At 39.2% G+C, this 20,763-nt stretch overlaps 1 protein-coding gene across 2 annotated transcripts in view; it reads left to right on the top strand.

The window, feature by feature from the left end:
* Positions 1-20,763, top strand: part of PRKCA (protein kinase C alpha) — a 212,883-nt gene that overhangs the window by 73,011 nt on the left and 119,109 nt on the right. For both annotated transcript variants that reach the window (XM_063120032.1, XM_063120033.1), the window contains exon 3: positions 16,045-16,127. In XM_063120032.1, coding sequence (XP_062976102.1) covers positions 16,045-16,127 — 83 coding nt within the window. The remainder of the gene's footprint in view (positions 1-16,044; positions 16,128-20,763) is intronic.

Genomic DNA, 20,763 nt, shown 5'->3' with positions numbered 1-20,763 from the left:
TGTAAAGTAAGTGGCTGAAAAAGGCAAGAACAAAAGAAATTTCTCCCCATGAAGCATTGACTGAAAAGCAACATTTACATTAACTCTCATACCCAATTTTCTGCACATTACTGTGATTTTTCAAGCTATTCTCTACAGCTCTTAAGCAGTCACAATAGTTAACTTATATCAGTTTGTTTAGTGAGGGTTATATTGCACTGGAAAAGCTAACCCTTGGATTTGTATCCTGCTATGAAGTGAACAAAAAAGGAAAACAATTAAGATAAACTGTGAATACAGACAGATCAGTATTATTTGGACTCACTGTGTATCTTTACCATATTCCTGTTTACCCAAACTTATAATATTCTCCTCAAATTTACTACAAAACTTCAATACTCCTTTATTATTTTTTTTAAAAACCACAAAACTGAATAATCTCAACAGCTCACTTTATTTTATAGATTTATCAATGCATTCATTTTGCTTTGATATTACTTACAACCTTGCTAATTTATTGCCCTAAATCTAGGGTGACCATATGAAAAGGAGGACAGGGCTCCTGTATCTTTAACAGATGCATAGAAAAGGGAATTTCAGCAGGTGTCATTTGTACCCTATTTCTTCAATTCTAAGACACTTTTCCCCCCATATAAACATCTCTAAAAATGGGGTGCATCTTAGAATCACAGGTGTGTCCTAGAGTTTTTTCTTCTGTTGGTGGTACTGAAATTAGTGTGCATCTTACACTCGATAGTGTCTTACAATCAAAGAAATACAGTATATATGGAGAACCTGGTGAAATTCCCTCTTCATCACAACAGTTAAAGCTGCAGGAGCTATACTAGAACGACCAGATTTAAAAGAGGGCAGGACACCTGCAGCTTTAACTGGTGTGATGAAGAGGAAATTTGTTACGTCTGGGGCGTGGGCAGCAGGGAGCTAGGCTGAGCCACTGGGACCCAGGGGAGTGAGGCAGAGAACACCACACTGAAGCGGGATCAAGAAGAGTTCAGCTTTATTGACCATCACTAGCATGTGCCAGAGCCAGAGGCCCCCTCCTGTAGTGTGCAAGAGTTCAGAGGCACAGTTGAACCTGAGTCTGGGCCAAGCTGGAGCAACAACCCAGAACCAGCATGAGGGTCCACCACCGCCTGCCGAGACAGAGGCAGAACCACGGCGTGGTCCAGAGGCAGTCCAAGGGTCAGGAACCAACAAGGCATGGCAGAGGCAGGGGACAAGGTGAAGTTCAAAAGCAGTCCAGAAGTCAGGAACCAACAAGGTGTGGCAGAGGCAAAGCAAAGTCCAAAAGCAGTCCAGAAGTCAGGAACCAAGGCATGGCAGAGGTAGAGGCAAGGCAAAGTTCAAAGGCAGTCCAGAAGTCAGGAACCAACAAGGCATGGCAGAGGTAGAGGCAAGGCAAAGTTCAAAGGCAGGAACCAACACGATCAGGAATGGGCGTAGAGGTTTGCAGGAAGTGAAGCCAGGCAGCACAGGAACAGTATTGCTGTAGCAAGGATTGAGAGAGCAGTACAGTGCTTAAATAGCTCTTACCCTGGCCCCACCCAGCTGGATTCCAATCACACCCCCTGAGTGTAGTTAGTCAGGGGCCTGAGGCTTGCAAACACCCCAGCAGGACAGGTCCCGACTGAAGACTTGGGTCCTGCAAACACTCCATACAGCATAGACCTGGGTCCTGCAAGCACTCAGTACAGCATAGATCCTGACAAAATTTCACCAGGTTCTCCATATATACAAATGACAGCTGCTGAAATTCTGTTTTCAATACAACTGTTAAAGATACTGGAGCCCCGTCCTCCTTTTCATATGGGCACCCCTCCGCCCCCCTTAACTGCATTCAGAGCTCTGGATGGAGGCGAACTGCTTCACCTCAATCCGCAGCTCCACCGACCCGATTCAGATCTGCATTTGGTGGAGGCGGATCGGGTCGCTCCACTCCGGATTCACGATCCAAATCGGAGCGGAGCACAGCCCTACTCAAAACATTGCTAGAGTTGTGAATGTCTATCTGACAATCAGAAGGAAATGGCAGCAGCTGAACACAAGCTCATCTGTGTTTCTATAGTTTAGCTAAGCAGGAAAGGGGCTGCCACAAGATCTGAAGGTTTCACTTCATCAGGAGAAACTCTTCTCACTATCCCCAGTTTGCATTGCTCTGCAAAAGGGAGGACTTTCTGCAAATTCAGGCCAGCTGTTATATTTCTGGTGGCCCCCAGTAACAGAAAGAAAAGTGGTAGCAATAGTATTTTGCCAGGTTAGAGATCTATTTGCAAGTCAGTTATCAAGTTCAATATGTTAGACTGATACTTTGTATAACTCAGCACATTTTTGCTAGTTCCTTTCTATTAAAGAAGGAAACTGTTGGTCCTTTTTGGAACTGTGCATTTTCTGTTATTCATGCATACTCTTGTTTCCAAGCTGCTGTTGAATCTTAAAATGGTTCCTAGATTGTTGGAAGGGATAAAGGAATCAGCTTCTGGAATGCACATTTTGGTCAGGGGAATTACAGTCATTCTCTAGACATCTTGACTCTCATTACCTTGTGTGTTTGGGCTGGGGGTGGGAGAGAGAGAAAAGAGATCTCTTACCTTCTTGTTTAGCTCCTACAGCACTAAATTAATGCTTGACAAATAATCAGAGATTTAATTGTGGCATATGTTTATCCAGAGAGCTAATTATCTCTTTTTGGGAATAGAGCATTCTTTCTTGGCTGATTTGATTAACCACCAGCAGCAGCAGCTGGATGATCTGAATAGCCAAGTTGCAGTCAAGAAAGGTCAGAAGCGTAAACAGTTCTCATGCTCAAAAAGTTGCATTTGAAGGCTGTATAACTTCTTTAAAAAGACAGAGAGTAACAGCTCATTGCTATAAAAAATACTGGGAGTAGCCAAACTCAAGTATATGTGCTTGGCTGGTCTCAGCTCAGGTAATGGTTAAGACACTAAATGCTATGGCTGCATTCCCCAACCTGGTGCCCTCCAGAACTCTCAACAACAGTCAGCATAGCCAGTGGTAAAAAAAATGCTGGGTGTTGTAGTCCAAAACATCTGGAGGGCATCAGCTTTGGAAAGGCTGTCCTGTGGTATTAACGTAGTGAAATTCCTACGTTATAAAGGCATAGAAATCTTCATTGTTATGATAAATGAAAGATTTAATCCTTCTGGTATAATGTAACACATTGACCTTGTTTGCATGTAACATCCAATTCCAGGGTTAAACCCAGGAATTCGTGTAGTCATATGGGAGCAAGTGACTACACTGCCCTCCACCCACTTGCCACTTCTGCTTTCCAAAACAACCCAGAAATGCCATCTTTCTGGGTTCTTGTCATGATGTGTGAATGCTGCACTCTGGGTTGTGTAGTGTGAAATGACTCAGAGTTTAATCCATGATTTGTTGTTGGGGATTGGAAAGCAAAGCATACAGAAGCTGTACTCTTCCTTCAATCTTTCTAACCCATTTCAGAAGAAGGGAGACTTAAGGAATAACAGAGAGAAGACGCGCACACACACACACACACACACACACACACACACACACACAGAGCATTAAGGATGATATTAGGAAAGGGCCTTTACCCCTTACTTGAAGTGGCCCACTGACAAAGGAGCCAAGGTTGATGTGGAAATTTTAACTAGGGAATATGACAAAACCTTCACATGTAATTTCCCTTCACTGCTATTATGGTTTTAATATACTATATAATATGAAGCTGCACTTGAGTGTATTTCTGAAAATGTGGAACTTCCACCAATAATACATAGTTAGCTTGTCTAAGCAAGTAATTATATTGCATTTGGTCTCTCCTAAAGAAAAATACTGAATTGTACTTTTCCCCATGCTTCCCTCCTCCTGTCAATTCTAGATAAGGCTGTCTTGTAGAAAATATTTTGAAAGTGCAGCATGGCTTGAACATTGCACCCCCATGCTTACACTAGAGTAAAATGAAGTAATGTGTACTTTGCCTCTTAGACAATTTTCACCCTATCTTAATTTTCACCCTATCTGAAGGATTATAAACTGCTTTTTCTGTTTTGGTCTGCTAATTTTAACTACTCTATGATGTGGACAGTTAATAATACCCTTAGACAAACAAATTGACATTGGCCCTTCCATACTGATGCAGATCAAACAGACCAAGATATAGTGGTGGCTGTCAATTTGGATAACATTAAAAGGGGGTTGGATAAATTCCTGGAGGAGAAGTCTATATCAATGGCTACTAATCCTGATGGTTATGTGCTACCTCTACTATCAAAGGCAGTAAGCCTATATACACCAATTGCTGTGAAACACAGGTGGAAGGGTGCTATTGCACCTGTGTCCTGCTTGTGGGTTCCTAGTCACAAGCTGGTTGGCCGCTATGTGAACAAAATGCTGGACTAGATGGACCCTTGGTCTGATACAGCATGACTCTTCTTATATTCTTAACACATAGCTGGCAGGAGAATTAGTCACACGTTTCCTAACTTTATTTTCTCTATCTAAATGGAGGTTTGTACTGAGTGCACACTAGCACTGGGACACTCATGTCCTTTGAAATGGGTGGGCAAAAGGCAGATCTCCAGATGCTTGGGATTTCAACTCACAGTGCCCCCTGCTAGAATGCTCATATGTCAGGAATGCTGGGAGATGAAGTCCCAAACATCTGGAAATCTACCTTCTTCTCACCCCTGCTTTAAAAGAGGAGAGGAAAAAGCTCCACTTCATATTAAATTTCTTCAAGCGGCCCGAGTTTCCTGAGCAGCAAGAGGAGATCTGATTATGCATAATGCTAGCACTATCAACACCCACCCCCCACATACACATTTGGGTTGTCTGGAAGCATGCTGAGCTGTTAACTTCTTAAATCCTCACATTTCTGTACAATTAGGGGCAAACATCCGTGCTAGTCACACTGTCCTCACAACCAAAGGTAAGTGGCTACTGTCCTTTGATCCATGACACCACCTTCTTATGAGGGCATTATCATTAAAGTAAAGAACTTGAGTAGGAGAAACCATTGAGGGGGTCTTAGTTTGCTATGTTGAAACACATCCAACTATACCCATCTATATCTTCCCAGCTTATATCTAGATCTAGATCTCCCCACCTGTATCTTCTGACTGCTTTCTGAACCTATGTTTTGTCACCAATGACCAGGCTTGTTTTATTGTTTCATTTCATTCAAGTCATTTTAATGACTGAGTATCAACATTTCACATTGTGGCTGATTGAGGGATAGCTGGTCACCTGTATGGCCAGTTTGTTTCCAGGCTAAGTGGGATGTCAACCACAATTGTTACTTAATAATCTTTCCAAATAGTTGGGTAGAATGTACAAAGAGTTACAGGAATCAAGTTGCAGGAATCCAGATAATACTAGCTAAGCTTACGAACTGAAAAGTAGCCAGAGAACTGGGCCTCTGCATATGATAAAACCTTAGGATGCCTTTCAATCTAGGATGCAAAACCTTTCAATCTGAAATGCATCACTTCTGAATCTTAGTACAGAATCCAGAGGAGGCCTGCTTTAAAATCAAACCTTCATTGTAGTCAGATGAGCCTGTTTGTTCATTTTGCAGGTACAGAAAATTTAAGTTTTGCATCTAAAAAAGGCTTTATTTGTCAATTGAAGTCTCAGTACTGTGGTGTTTGAACCTAGCTCACAGCTTGGTTTGTTATCTAACTGTATTTGCAGGAAACCGGACTGATCAAAACAGCTGTTATGAGAAATGACTTGAGAGTAATTTCTGTGAATTCTGTAAAAGCAACTCGGCCACTATAAACTATGAAAGATTAATAAAGTTATAATGTAAGTCTTGGGACGTATGAAGTAAAAATTACTTAGTGTATTGCAGTTTAGTGCTTTCCAATTATTTTTGCTCTGTCCCAAAATGAGTTCTTCGAGTGCTGCAGTAGATTGAGCTAGTAAGAAAACACATTTCAGTGGTTGACATCAAGGCTTTCTAGTTTATTAATACTCTGAGCAAAATTCTACAATGAAATCTTGTACTACAACACACATTATTGATAGGTGGCCATCTGCAAGTAATTGGAACAGGAAAGATATTGTGGGGGAAGTCCTTCTGCCCCTTTTGTTTTGTGCCCACACTGTTGTTATTCCCTCTTCCTCTTCTCTACCTCACTCATCCTTCTCCCCTCACCCCTTTAAGTCCATTAGTTGGCTTAAGACACAAGAGCACCATTTAGTTTACACAGACTGTGGCATAAATCCAACACTGTGTGAGCAGACACACATTGGGACTTCACTTGCTTTCCTCTTGACCTGCAGGCCTGAGCATGAGCCCCAAATCTTCTCCCAACCAATGGGAAGCTGCAGGGGAGGAGAAAACCAATCTGCAAGAAGTTTCTGGAAGTGGGTGGCCAGGGTTGCATGCAACCATGTGTGTAGGATTGCAGCCCAAATGGCTAGTACATAATATGGCATCATAATCCCTTATCTGTATATATATCAGTAAGAAATTACATTATTGTGAAGTGAAAAGAAAATAAGTTTAATATCTTCATCCATTAAGAGCATAATGAACATAGGACATTATTTGCCAGACACCAATATTGTAAAGTCCCCATTAAAATGAATACAAACTGAACTGGAGCAATGGTTGGCAGATTGCTTGTTTTTGATGTGAATAAAAAGAAAACAAGGTCTGGAAATTGATACACTAAATGCATTTGTGTTTACTGAATCTGTTGATTACATAAAATGCTTTGATATCAAACAGATCGTGTTTTGAATTAGAAGGATCTGATCTTAAAGTGTACATGTTATGAATAACAAATAAATTGTGCAATGCAAATAATTACTGTGTAAGTGCAAAACACCTCTTTTCTAATTATCCCCATAGCCCACCCCGTCTCTTTTGGGGGTGGGGGTGTTTACTCATGGTTTTTAAAAACGTTGAGTTCTTCAAATAAATATCTCTTTCAAACTTCATTTTAAGTGTAGAAAAGACTGGAAAGTGTTAACGCATGTCTAACTGACATTTCCTAGTTAATGCCATTATACAGATTTATGCAGGGTAAAGAAGTCAACAAGAGCAACTATGAAGATTCCTTTCCTATATGGCAGGGATGGGCCACTTGTCCCTGTCCGGATGTTTTGGTCTACAGTTCCCATCAGTCCTGTGCAGCATAGCCAATAGTGAGAGCTGATGGGAGTTGAAACATTGAGAGGGCCAGAAGTTGCCCTTTATACAGATTCCTGAAGAGAAGAAAGCACTCTATTGGGTGCTTTTCCTTGTTGTTGTTGTTGTTATTCTGTTTATACAACACGCTAAGCAACAGTGGTTAAGCATTTTGAGCTGAACATTATGGCTTAGCGTGTCCCATTTGTAATCATGGTGGCTGCATAACCATGGTTTAAACACGCTTACTAACCATTTGCTGCAAAACAGTTAGCGGCCTAACCATGGCTTAGTGTTTTGTCTGAAAAGGCACTGTTACTATTATTATATACACACCACTTACCATATTTAGAAATATATCTAAGTAAGTTTGTATTGTATTTGATATAATAGTAAAAAATGGTATAAACTGAATTTAACCCTCAAAAACAACAACAGCCCTGCAACAAAATAATCAATACAGACCTTTGTTTAGCAAATGAGATGTTTTGTGTATATTTGCTTTCCACAGATTTTGCAACTCAATCCTAAGCATGTTTACTCTGAAGTATGGCCCACTTTATTCAGTGGACTGACTCACGACTAAATGTGCATACAATTACAATCTTAACTTGTTTTCATTTTTCTAGAAAAATGTTAGCTTTTCTCATCCTGGGTTAAAATAAAGATATTCTTGACATTTGAAATTCCCTTGTGTTTTTCTTTCTCTGTTTTCTTTTTTGGCATTCTCCCTTTCATGACTCAATTCTGAACTGTATCATTTTCAAAACATGGGTGGCCTGATGGTATAGACCTATTTTAGCTGCAGCAGCATGCAGCTAAAGAAGCAATCGGACCCTGGGAAGTGAGGCTGCCCCTACTAGAAAAAACACCTTGTATGTCAGCGCTGAAAACAATGCTGGTGCTCCTTTGAGTCTGAGAAACATTTCGAAGTTCACAAACGTAGGCCTTGGTGTAGAAAGTTCTGGAGTGTGGCAAATTACCTGGGGTTAAGCCCTCCTGTTGTTCTCAGTGCTTATTAGCATGTGTTGTTGTCCATTACATGTTGAACTGGAGAGAGAGAGAGAGAGAGAATTCCCCAATCAATTGTTTCACTTTCTTTTGCATGGCCAAGGGCATGTCTACACCAGCCCTTTTTTCTGAGGTCATCCCTGGATCATCCCTGTGCATCCAAATGACACACAGGGGATCCTGGGGGCAGGCAGGAATGACCCCTCCATTTTCCTGGGATAACTGTGGTCCCGGTATGGTGCAGGCTCCCGGGGCCTGAAACAGGCACGGAGCTGCGCGGGATGGCTCTGTGCCCATGGGGGGGGGCAGCAATTTCTCCACCCTAGGGATGGGGGGGGTGCAGGTTCATTTTTGTTTCGTTTTTACTCTTTTCAGTGGAGCGCAATTGCGCTCCTTCTCCCTTGTTAAAAAAAAAAAAGGCGGCTGAAATGTCACTCCTTCCTTCCGGGATGTCGTGTGGCTGTCAAGACATTCGGAGAGGATTGCGGAAGTGGGTAAGTCTGTGATCCTCCCCCGTCCCTCCCTCTACACCTTTAAGGTGTAGACATACGCCAGGTAGAAATGTTCTACATTTTGAATGATAAGCTATGCTAATTGTAGAAGCTTTTCCCAACTTGGTGTCTTCGAGACATTTTGGACTCCAATTCCCATTTGCTCCAGTCCACATGACCAAATGTTCAGGGATGATGAGAGTTGTAGTCTGAAACACCTGGGAGGCACCAGGTTGGAGGAAGTTGATTTATAGGGCCTAGTTCTGGGCATGCTTTGTTTGCCTATTAGAAACCCCACAAGCCCACATTCCAATTTGGGTGTGTGTGTGTGTGTGTGTGTGTGTGTGTGTGTGTGTGTGTGTGTGAGAGAGAGAGAGAGAGAGAGAGAGAGAGAGAGAGAGAGAGAGAGAGATGGTTGCTGCTATCCAGCATGCTAACCTGACTGTTTTTCTCTCTCCATTCTCCAGCATGCTCCTTCTTCTCAACTTCTTTTAGCCCTTGTGTTATATAGCTTCATGTTATAAATGGCTTGTTCTGGGTTAGCCGTGTGAACGTAGTGCAGTCACTGGCTGCGTTGTACCAATATAAGGCGAGGAATGTGTGACCCTATCCCAGTCATGCTCTTATTAGCAGAGTCACAGGACTGTGGACAGAAAGAGACTGAATGTTTTAGAAAGGCCAGATTACGTTTCAGAGGGATGATGCAGAGGTTTGAACATAGGCCAGGCAATCCTGTCTCCTCCACCCTAGATGAACTTTTGCTTCCTTGTCAGACTGAAACCTTTTACTTTTCACTGTTCCATGCAAGATGCAATCTATTGGCTGATTAACTTGTCTGTGGGTTTCTGTTCTTAATGAGTCTGATGTTGTTTTGTATGTCAATATTTCAAGCAGTGAATCCAGGCTGTATTCCTTAACATTAAATAACATTTATGTGGTGTGCTTTCATTATTAATATTTAGTAATCCCAGAAAAATACTGGCTTTTTAGGTACAAAACTGATCCTAGAGGATTTAACATGTAAGCCTAATATAAAAGGTTAGTGTAATGCTTATTAATGGGAATAATAATAATAATAATAATAATAATAATAATAATAATAATAATAATAATAATAATTTCCTGAAGTGAGAATGCACTTCACTAGAGAATACACCTATTACTGTAATCAATTATTAATTTTAAGTTATATGTATTCTCAGTGCAGGGTAATGGGAACTAAAGATATGAGGTAGTTGAAATCTTCAAGCTCAAGATACCCGGCACTTATTATTACTTATTAGTACAATTTTTATAAATTTTAATTGAATGCAATGCTTCCTGGCAGTATTTGTACTGATGACCTTGCATAATAACGCACTACTGCTGTAAACAGACTTAGTTCTGGGCTTAGGGTGAACTCACATAACTTTTCCCTGCTAGTTTACATAACTTACTGGGTTTCTCCCCACCCTATATCCTTTAGAGGTTAGAGATTGGGTACTACATGGCATATAGGCGAGTTATGTCATGATAAATAAAAGTGTGATTTATGTGGTCATGTTGCTTATTCATATCCCTACCCGACTCTTGTGCTTGTGTTTCCACCCTTTGAGTTTTCATTGTAAAACACAATATGTGATCCTTCTCAGGATTTTTTGAACTGTGATTTTGAAGGAGGCAGATGCCTTCCCAAATGTTATACAATTCACTAGATATCCATAGAAATATAGTACAAATTGGCAACATATGCATTTCAACCTGGTGAAAATATTTCTGTAGTGCAAAAATCTGGAAGCAGCTTTAGAATCCATGAATCATCTTTCCAAAATACACCTCTAATGCAGACATTAGTGGATATTTACCTCAAGATTGGATTACTGCAAGGCACTCTATGTGGGGCTGCCCTTGAAGCTGCTCCGGAAGCTGGAGCTAGTGCAGAATGCTGCAGCTCGGCTGTTGTCTGGAGCTGCCCCTTTCCAGCATGTAACTCCTCTGCTGAGGGAACTGCACTGGCTGTTTTATTCGCTACTGGGACAGGTTTAAGGTTCTTGTACTTGTGTACAAAGCCCTAAACAACTTGGGACCAGGATACCTGAGAGAGCGCCTTCTCCCTTACCAAACTGCCCGGTCACTGAGGTCATCCAAGGGCCTGCTCCTGGTGGTTCCACATAGATCCATCCTCTGATTGGAATCCACCAGGGGAAGAGCCTTCAGCATGGTGGTTCCCCTCCTGTGGAATTCCCTGCCTCTGGAGGACAGGCAGGCGCCAACCTTGTACTCCTTTCGGCACCTCTTGAAAATATCTTTATTCCAAGAAGCCTTTCCTTAATATGCAGCCTTGAATTTCTGTTTTTGCTTCTTTTAAATTTTGTTTTAACTGGTTTATTCTGTTTTTATTTTCATTTTATCTTGTACACCGCTCCAAAATTTTTCAATGGGGAGCGGTATATAAACATTCTAAATAAATAAATAAATTTAGATGCAGGGTGAAAATTCATTTTGGTGTGGTGAATAGATTATCAACTGAGGGGGACACTGGTTTAAAATCTCTATTCAGACATTGCATGACCTGCCTCACAGGCTTGTTGTGAGAATAAGATGGTGTAAACCTTATGTACCATTTAGAAATATGTTAAAATATGATCAGCGGTATATAAATCTATTGAATAAATACAAAAATAAATTATGCAGCCCTCAGCTCTTTAGATGAATGGTGGGAGGCAACTGTGATAAAACAGACTGGGAAATGTGCATACCCACTTAATTCAAAGAAGCAGACCTCATAACTTAAATAAGGCCATAAATTATGTGCTTCCAAATTGCACATAAAACTTTCTTAATTGGTCGCTCTTCATTTAACTAATCTCAAACCTTGGACTCAATTGGTCATAACAGGGTCACAGTAGAGCCGTCATTTTCATTAGCCTTCTTGCTCCCTAACCAAGTGGCATTTTGAATTATTGAGTTTAAGGGGAAGAGTAGTTAAATGGTTGATTTGAAGTTCATTGCCAAAATGTTCTGATACTGACTGGAGGATATGGAGACAGTGGGAAGAGAAATACAATAGTGATTAGTAGGGATTTCAACTTGTGTTTGCCATGCTATGCACTTTTTCCTAGATTGGGAAGCATTATAGCACTGCTCTTGTTATTTGAGGTGAAAGTTTTAAAAAGAGCATGTCTGAACAACCTGGAACACCATTGATTCCAGGTTGTTGTTGTTGTTATTTACATTTCTATACCCTTACCCTCCATAGCTGAAACACTTTGGATGGTTTACAAACGATTAAAACATTAGAAATGATACACAAAATTTAAAACCATAAAAACATACAGACAGTATACATCTAAAAACAACTTTGAGCTGTCGGCCAAACCTAAAAACAGACCCAGGATTGATTAAAATTCATCACATGTTGCTAAATGCCTGGGAGAAGAGAAAAGTCTTGACCTGGCACTGAAAAATTAGCAATGTTGGCACCAGGTGGGCTTTGTTGGGGCGATCATTCCATAATTGGGGGCCATCACTAAGTAGACTTTTTGTTTTTCTCTTTCTAAACATTTTTCTATTGAAAATCAAAGTTAGGGCTTCCAGATCAAAATATACAATAAAGAAGAGAATTGTTTAGCCACTAATCCTGACATAAGGGAAATTTTAAGAACTTCACATTAAGGACTCTCTTTTTCACACCTTTTCATTTGCATTAATCAACATGATGTGCATTTGCATCTGGGAATGTAATGTAAGACTTACCATAGAGTAAGGGAACCTATGGGGAAAATATGCACAAGAATTGTTGTTGATTTTCTTCCCCTCCCAAACAAAGAGGTCCTACTAAACTGCAGTGAAAATAGAATTTTATTACTCTGTGCTATTCATATCTCTTCCTATTGGGTAATACTTACACCATCCCAAAATGGTTAGAAACCAGGCCAGGGGCAACTGTTGCTTGGGAATACTGGAATTAAAGGTAGGAATGCCATGGATGGGAGAGAGCTACTCCCCATATTCATTACCAAATAGACCACCATTGCTACTACCTAAAACCAGTTAAATAAATAAATAAATTTGTATAGTGTGTTGCGTCTTTTGATATACATGCTTAAACAAAGGCTTCTGTTATGTCAGTATAACTATAATAAGATTAGTCATTCAGTAGAAAATACTGAATCCCTTTAAATAAACCAAAAACTTATATTTCTTAAGACTATTGTTATCACGGGACTTTAAAAAAATCCCAAACACCCTGCACCACATTAAGTTGTTCCGAACAACTTATCTAGACAGAAATAACACTGTTTTTACGCAGAAAAAACATTAGACATTTCTATTTTGCTGCAAGGCTGTATGCCAGTCTTCCCCAAACTGGTGCCTTCCAGATGTTTCTGACTTCAACTCCCATCATCTGTAGCCAATGGACAGGAATGCTGGGAGTTGTAGTCCAAAACAATTAGAAGGCACCCAGTTGGGGAAAGGGTGCATTAGATTCTCACTTAATCTTTAAATTAGTTATTATCCAAATGCTAAATAAATAAATAAATTCTCGATAAATTATCCATGAGCTGCTTCTGTTTCGGCATTCAGCTATGCTTTGCATGGTGTTCCTTGTAGGACATTTTTCCTAGCTACAATAAGTTGCCTTAGCTTTCAGCTGTAAAGTGACCTTGCATATTAAAATGACCTATGACATTAGATCAGTTCTTAAATAGAAATGTGTTCTTGGCATTTCTATCAAGGAGCTAACTTTGTATGGAATCTATGTTGCAGTCACGTGCAGTTAATTGAGACAAATCATATGTCTCCTTCCCCCTGTGTTTTCTGAACGAGTCATTGATATGGGCATGCCTCCTGATTTGGGAGCCAAGAGGAATGACACATGCAGACATGAAATATTAAAGATGTTAAGGCCTGGGGAAAAAAACAGATAAATTCAGGGGGGAAAAAGTTTTTTTCTGTTTTTTGTTTTTTTTTCTGAAAAATTGGGGAAATTGAAAAAAATGAAGAGAAATTATGGGATGTTTTATTTTAGCGTGATGAATAAAATGTTTAAGACAAGGTGTTCAGATATTTAAATTATTTCTAAAAACTATATAGAGTATTAGATTATTACAATTTCTGTGCACCAAGGACAAGCAAGTCCTAGGTTGCAAATTGAGAGTACAACTCTCAAATGCAAGAGCAAGATGCATTTCTGCCTCTAGGGGGCATTGCCACTGAAGCAGAGACTGAAACTGATAGTGAATGAGTCTGATTAAATTTCATGCATATTCATTGAATCTTGGTCTCCCCTTTTTCTCAGTTCTTTTTATGGGAATGGGTGCTTTATGTTCGCTTGACACTGTGGAGGAGGACTAGTGGAGACAAATAATTTTCTTTGTTACTAATGTTGATGGTTTCCTCTGTTGTTGTTTTAAATTATTTTTTGCCTGCTCCTCATAAACTGGCAAAACCAAAGAAGTTTCTTATAGTTCAGGTGTTCCTAACAGTTCAGGAGCTTGTAGCTCCATTTGTTACCAAAAAGGTAAAAAGAAAAGTAAATTCAGTTCGTAATAATTGTTTGAATACACTGTACTTTTAATGTACCATATGTAATAATTTTATGCCAAACCAACTTGGACATAATTACATTTTATGTTTCTAAAGTAACAAAGTGACTTTCAATCTGTAAAAAGTGCTAATATTGCATTATTTCAATTTTCCAAAAATTTCTGTTTTTTCCCGAACCCCCCCCCCCCCCGGAACCCCCCTGGTTTTTTTCCATTGCTTCAAAATTTCCAGAAATTTTACATCTCTATGCAACATGAGAGTATTCTTTGCATTGGGAGTGATTGGATGATGTAATCATCTGCAATACAGCAGAAATTATTCACTCCCAATGTAAACTGCTTGAAAGGAGATAAGACCAGAGCAATGAATCATGCAGATTCTCAGGCAGTCTCCTTTGTGGGTGGGTACTTTTAACTCCCAAAAGCCTTTAGTTACTTAATTGTGCCTTGTGACACACTAGCCATTTTCTCACTGAGCACAGTTTGGGGATTATTAGTATATAGACACAATGGTCGCCAAAACAAGATTCCTTAGAACTGACCTTAAGTTGTTTGGATTATTTTAACATGCTAAGAAACTAATCACAAAATGTTGACATGTGAGCTATGTTGCTTTTCTGTATTGGCAAAAGAGCAATATTTTGAACAATCAGATAAGCACAGGTCAGAGGCCAGTATAGTGTTAAATAGTTCATATGTTGTTCATTTATCCCTAAGAGAGTAAAAGTCACCTAAATCAAGGTTTTGTGGAACCACTTTCTGATTAATTCCCACATTTTGTGAATGTAACTTTATGACATAAATCATTACAGAGAGTGTTTGAGAAATGTTGCTTTTTAATTTATTCTTATTCATTATCCTGCCTTTTAACCAAGGAACGCAGGGGAGCTTACAATGGAATTATAACAATGTTGTACAAAGTAGAGGGTGAGTTACAAAGTTGCATGAGTGGACTTCTGTTGGTGCAATGGGACTCCCCCTGCCTCTCTTCCCTCCTGTCCACCCCAAATCTACTCTGGAGAGTCCCGCGAGCAGATTTTAGGGGTGCAAGGATCATGGGAATCTGTTTCATTAACTGAGACTGGTCTGTTAGCAGAAGGACCTGCTGGATTTCACCCATAAAGTCCTATCAAAACAGACAAAAAGCTAAAATGACTGAGTGGTGCACAATTTTATAAAAACAGCAGCAGATCATAATTCTGTCAAAGCACAGATATGAAGAAAGACCAAAATAGGACGCCAGTTAATTCTAAAAAATGTACAACAGCACAATAATATTGTAATGAGTGACAAAAAAGAGGAAGATAGGCAAACAAATACAATAGAAAACAAATATATAGCAATGTACAAAATAAACAGAAATAAACTAAGTGTCACACAGGTAATTAAACAGGTCCACACAAAAACCACATGTGCTAGAAATTCAGCATAACACAAAAGCGTAAGTATTATTAAACACAGATGAGCAAGGCTTTTCAGATGGGCAAAGGTTTTTACATGTTTCAGCATGTCCGGCTTCTTCAGAAAAGTGATACTTTATCTGAAAGAACTGAAAAACATCCATAGCACAGATATATAAATAAATGTATTTGCAAAAGCACATTGCTTAGCTTTTCTCTTCGTTGAAGCATACAGAATGCCTGATAATTGCCATGAAACATACAAGGAAATAATGCATTGTAAACAGATACCTAAGCAGAAAGAATGTTGTGTCTCTTATCATAAAGTGATGTTTGAGATTTGTGAATAAGTTGAATGTCTCTCAAAGAATACCCAAAACAGATTACTGATTCAAGCCAGTTTAGTGAATATCCGCATGCACATAAATTGACCTTAGCTTTGTTAACAAATCTGCAATCATTCGAATATTTTTTTCTTTTCTTTCTAGTTTGCTGCTTTGTGGTTCACAAGAGATGCCATGAATTTGTTACCTTTTCTTGTCCTGGGGCAGACAAGGGACCTGACACTGATGTAAGTACACTGGAGTTTGGTGTCTGATATAATTTGCTACATTGCGCTTTTTGAAAAGGATGATGGATGTTGGCAGCACAAGACCAGTTAATATGTTCTTTGATATGTTCTGTTCATTGTTTTGTCAATCACAGTATATTTTTTGCATGGACAGTTATAACATCTAAGCAAATGAAAGAGGAAGTATACAAAATAAAAAGTAGCAGGGAGGGAGGAGAGAAGGATCAGAGAAAAGAGAATATACTGTATGCTCCTAAAGCAGTGTTTATTAATTTCAAACGCAAATGTTGGTCAGCTGTTTGTTTTTTCAAACCTTCAAATGGTTGCACCATGGATTTATGAAAATGTGAAATATCCTTTCTGCACCCCTCTCAATACTTATTCTAATTCATTAGTTTTGGATTTAGCCTGCTATTGAATGCAGGTAGACACTGAGGTCTCCAATGATTTTTTTTTTAATTTCACAATGAAAATAGAAGTTTAATTAAGTTTTGTATGTCTGAGTCTGTACACAGCACTGCAGTAGGAAATGCCCTAGTCCTAAGGAGTTCACATCTTTCCTTCTAAATCAAGGTGTCAAACATTTTTCAACTTGAGGGTCGAATTCAGTTTTCAAGCTCTTTGGGACCACTTTCCTGTGGTGGGTGTGGCTGAAGACAAAAGGGGGCACGACCAAAGTTTTTAGCAAATTCATAGAGGATAATTTTACCAATGGCTGATAGCCATGATAGTTAAATGGAACCACCATGTTCAGAAGCAATTTACCAGTGAATATCAGGTGCTGGGATCAAGAAAAGAGGAGGTTTGTTGTCATTGTGCTTGGCTTTTGGGCCTCATGAAAGCATCTGGCTGGCCATTGTGAGGAGCTGCATGCTGAGCTAAATAAATGCTTGGTCTGATTCAGCAGGGCTCTTCAAGAGTTTCCTGCTTCGTGCATCTATTAATTTTTGTAAACCTCCCGGAGTGCTTCGGCTATTGGGTGGTATAAAAATGCAATCAATCAATCAATCAATAAATCCATTAATGTTATACTATGGACTGACATTAATTAACTGGGATTATAATACCTACAACAAAAAATAATAGTAATAACCAAATAAAATCACTGCAGAAAGTGAAGACATCAGCCTTGGACTGCTGATCTTCCCTGCACTTTTGCTGTCCATATTTTAAAAGATTAAGGACACAATCCTGTGCGTGTTTAGACAGACAAAAGTCCTACGCTCTCAGCATTCCCTAGCTAGTATCGCTGGCTGGGGAATGCTGCGAGTTGTAGGATGCTTAAACATGCACCCTAAAATGTTTATTTATATTCTAATTCTGCCGCTACACCTCCACTCATTCTGTTGCCCCCACAGAACTGACCTCCAGTGCAACAGAACCTAGTGTTTCCTAAAGTAACTCCAAAAATGAGCTGAAACACTCATTTCCAGAAATTCTCTTGTGCTAGCTTCCCGTTGTGCTGGTTGATCCCACTGGCATGCATGCAGCATTGAGTGCTAAGAGTTCATAAATCCCCATCCTCCCTGCCTCTGGAGGTCAAGCAGACACCAACTTTGCATTCTTTCAGGTGCCTCCTGAAAACGTCATTGTTCTAGGAAGCCTTCCTTTAATCACCAGCTGTGGTTTATTTTGCACTTTATTTCTTTTAAAAATGTATTTTTAATTCGTTTTTATTCTGGTTTATTCTTGTTTTATTTTGGCTACTGTTCTGAAATTCTGAATGGGGAGCGATATATAAATATTGTAAATTAAATAAATTTCAAATATTTTTGCTCAGATATGAACAGGCAGGAGCGGAGGAAAGTGATAATGGGATTGAGGGAAAGGGAAAGACTTGCAGAGTATTAATTCAGTGGGTTGTATCCAATTATGCTTAGAGTAGAGTAATTTAGGTTCATTTGATTTCAGTGGGTTTACTCTGAATGTGCTTAAGTCTGGATCCAAGCCAATTGGATTTAATGTCAAGAATGACAGAGAAATGTAACATACATTTTGATGTTTTGTAACAATTTTATGGACACAACAATAAACAATTAATAGCAGGAAAGAAATGCTGAAGCACAGAAGACAGTAATGCATGCCCAGGAGGTTTCCTGGAATTTTTTCCAGAGTAGAATCAAACAGCTTTTTGTACCTTGCCAACTATAAAAAGGACGTCTAAGTTGGAGCTGCTGTTTGCAAGACTTGAGGAAAAAAAGCATGCCTATAAATTAGTATATAACAATTTAAATTGAGGAAATAAACTGCTTCTACATATTTTCCTATATAACAATGTGTTCATCAGATGTATTATCCTCTGGCACATTCACATATGGTCTCTCTCTCTCTCTCTCTCTCTCTCACACACACACACACACACACACACACACACACACACACGAATACTAACTCAGAGCATTGTTCCATCTAATTCAATATAGCCTATACTGATTGGCAGAGCTGTCCAGGATTTTAGATAGGAATTTCTCCAGCCCTACCTGAATTTGCTAGGGTTTGAATTTGGGAGTTTCTGTACACAAAGCAAATGCTCTACTTCTGAGTGTGGGCCCTTCCTACATGCAAAGACATTCAGGTTAGAAATTCATTCCTATGCACATTCCCAAACAGATGATTGACCCTCCCACAACCCTAACAGCAAGCTGTTCCCACACATAACAGCCCTAAGCCAAAATACTTCTAAAACCCAACTTCCACAAATAAATAACTTTATAATCAACAAAAGCAACCATTACAATAGATGCTCTGTCTTTTCCAAGAATGTGTCTTAAAAGCATAATGTGAAACTGGAAAAGAGGACAGGACTCCAGCTTACCCAAAGTCTGCTGCTTTTGTCACTTACAAAGTCAGTTATGATTTCATAGGTAATTTTGCCACAATGTTACAAAATACCCTAAAACTGCCTGGCCATTGAACCTGCCAGGACATCTTTCCCATCATGTCCCAGCCATCTTTTAGAAGTTTCCAAACTAAATATAGACACAGTCCAATCCTTTCATCATAAAGGAGAAAACAACAACAGCCTATCATACCTGCACAGAGGGCCTTTTGAAATTGTTTTCAAACTGCATCTCCTCACTGCGTGGCAAGGACCTTTGGAAAGTTTGGAGTTGCAAATGTAGTTTCATGTAATGTGGGAGCTGCTGTTTACCGGGAAGTAAAAAAGCTCCATTAAACACATGTAAGAACTTCCACTTAACTCTGAAGAGGCACTCTGGATTTCAGCTATAGAGACTGGGAATCCATTTCCTCCCTGCAATCACTTTTTCAAGAACCTTCGTTTGAATGAGTTATAATATATTTGTTTTGATAGCATCACAATAAATAGATCTAAAATTAAGCCCTGTTCCATGTGTTTTTTTAGTTCAAAATTGTCTTCTGGCGAGTGGATTTGTTACAGAAAGCTCAAAGATAATCTTAGATACATTTGTTAAAGTTGCAATGCCATGAAGAAAGAGGATGGAAAAATAATAATTTTAGCTCATGCTCCAGTTAGTAGAATGACTCCAATTTCCTCAGCAATTAATTAGTGCAGTCTTTGACTAGTGAATTGGGTCAACTGATTAGTTCCTATTGTAAGGGGTGCTATCTTCTGTACAATGCTCTCCTAGGAAATTATATTTATAACTAAGCAACACATTTAAAACTGATAGTTTCAATCTACTTCAACAGACTTCTGATGAACAAAGACTAGAAAGTACCATTAACCCTTTGAAAATGACAGAGATTAGATATTTCTCATCAGAAGCTAGTATTTATAAGAGAATGCGGGTAAAATGTAGTGTTCTATAGATACTTCTGCAATTACCATATTTTTCCCTTTGATAAGAGTGTATTGTGCAAAAAGGCTGATATTTCTTTTGCTTGTCATGGAATCAGATGTAAAAGAACAGTGTTAACACTGAACAATGTAGCCAGTTCAGACAACACGTTAAGCCATGGTTAGGCTGCCAATCCTTTTGCATCAAGTGGTTAGTGAGTGTGTTTAAGCCATGGTTATGTAGTCACCATGGTTAGGAATGGTTCACATAACACGCTAAGCCATAACGTTTAGCTCGAAATGCTTAACCACTGTGGCATAGCATATCGTCTGAATAAGGTCTCTATATAACTAGAATTCATTATACCATTGAAAATAATGTTGGCTGGCCATGCTGGCAGGGATTGATTGGAGCTGTAGTTCAACATGTCTGGAGAGCAAACGATTCAAGAAGGCTGTTTCAGTGCCTTCAGTTTCTTCTCAAAATCAAAACAATGTAAGGGATGTATCTGCCCTTGAGTTGTCATGTCTTAAAATATTTACACACATTCTTCTGTGTCCATTTATGTGGATTTGGGGGTGGGTGGAGTCCTTTAAGAATCATGGACTCTTGTATAATATTCAAAACTGCTGTTAGTTGAAGTAGCATTTGGGGTAGAGTATAAAACAAATAAATACAGCAGTCAAATTTGGAGTTTGTGTTTTATTGTTTTGTAAATGAATTGATCTGTGAATCATATACACTCCTCCAAATCATTAAACTAAAAGTTATTACTTCATGCTTATAACCAGAAGAGAAGACAAAGGAAAGCATATTTTGCAAGATGCCATTTCCTCACTCTGTATGCAATAGAATCCAAATATACTCAGAAATGG

The sequence above is a fragment of the Elgaria multicarinata genome, chromosome 3, assembly GCF_023053635.1.
Source record: "Elgaria multicarinata webbii isolate HBS135686 ecotype San Diego chromosome 3, rElgMul1.1.pri, whole genome shotgun sequence".
In the NCBI taxonomy this organism is placed as follows: Eukaryota; Metazoa; Chordata; class Lepidosauria; order Squamata; family Anguidae; genus Elgaria; species Elgaria multicarinata.
The sequence above is the reverse complement of the archived record's forward strand: the minus strand, read 5'-3'. Positions and strand labels throughout refer to the sequence as shown.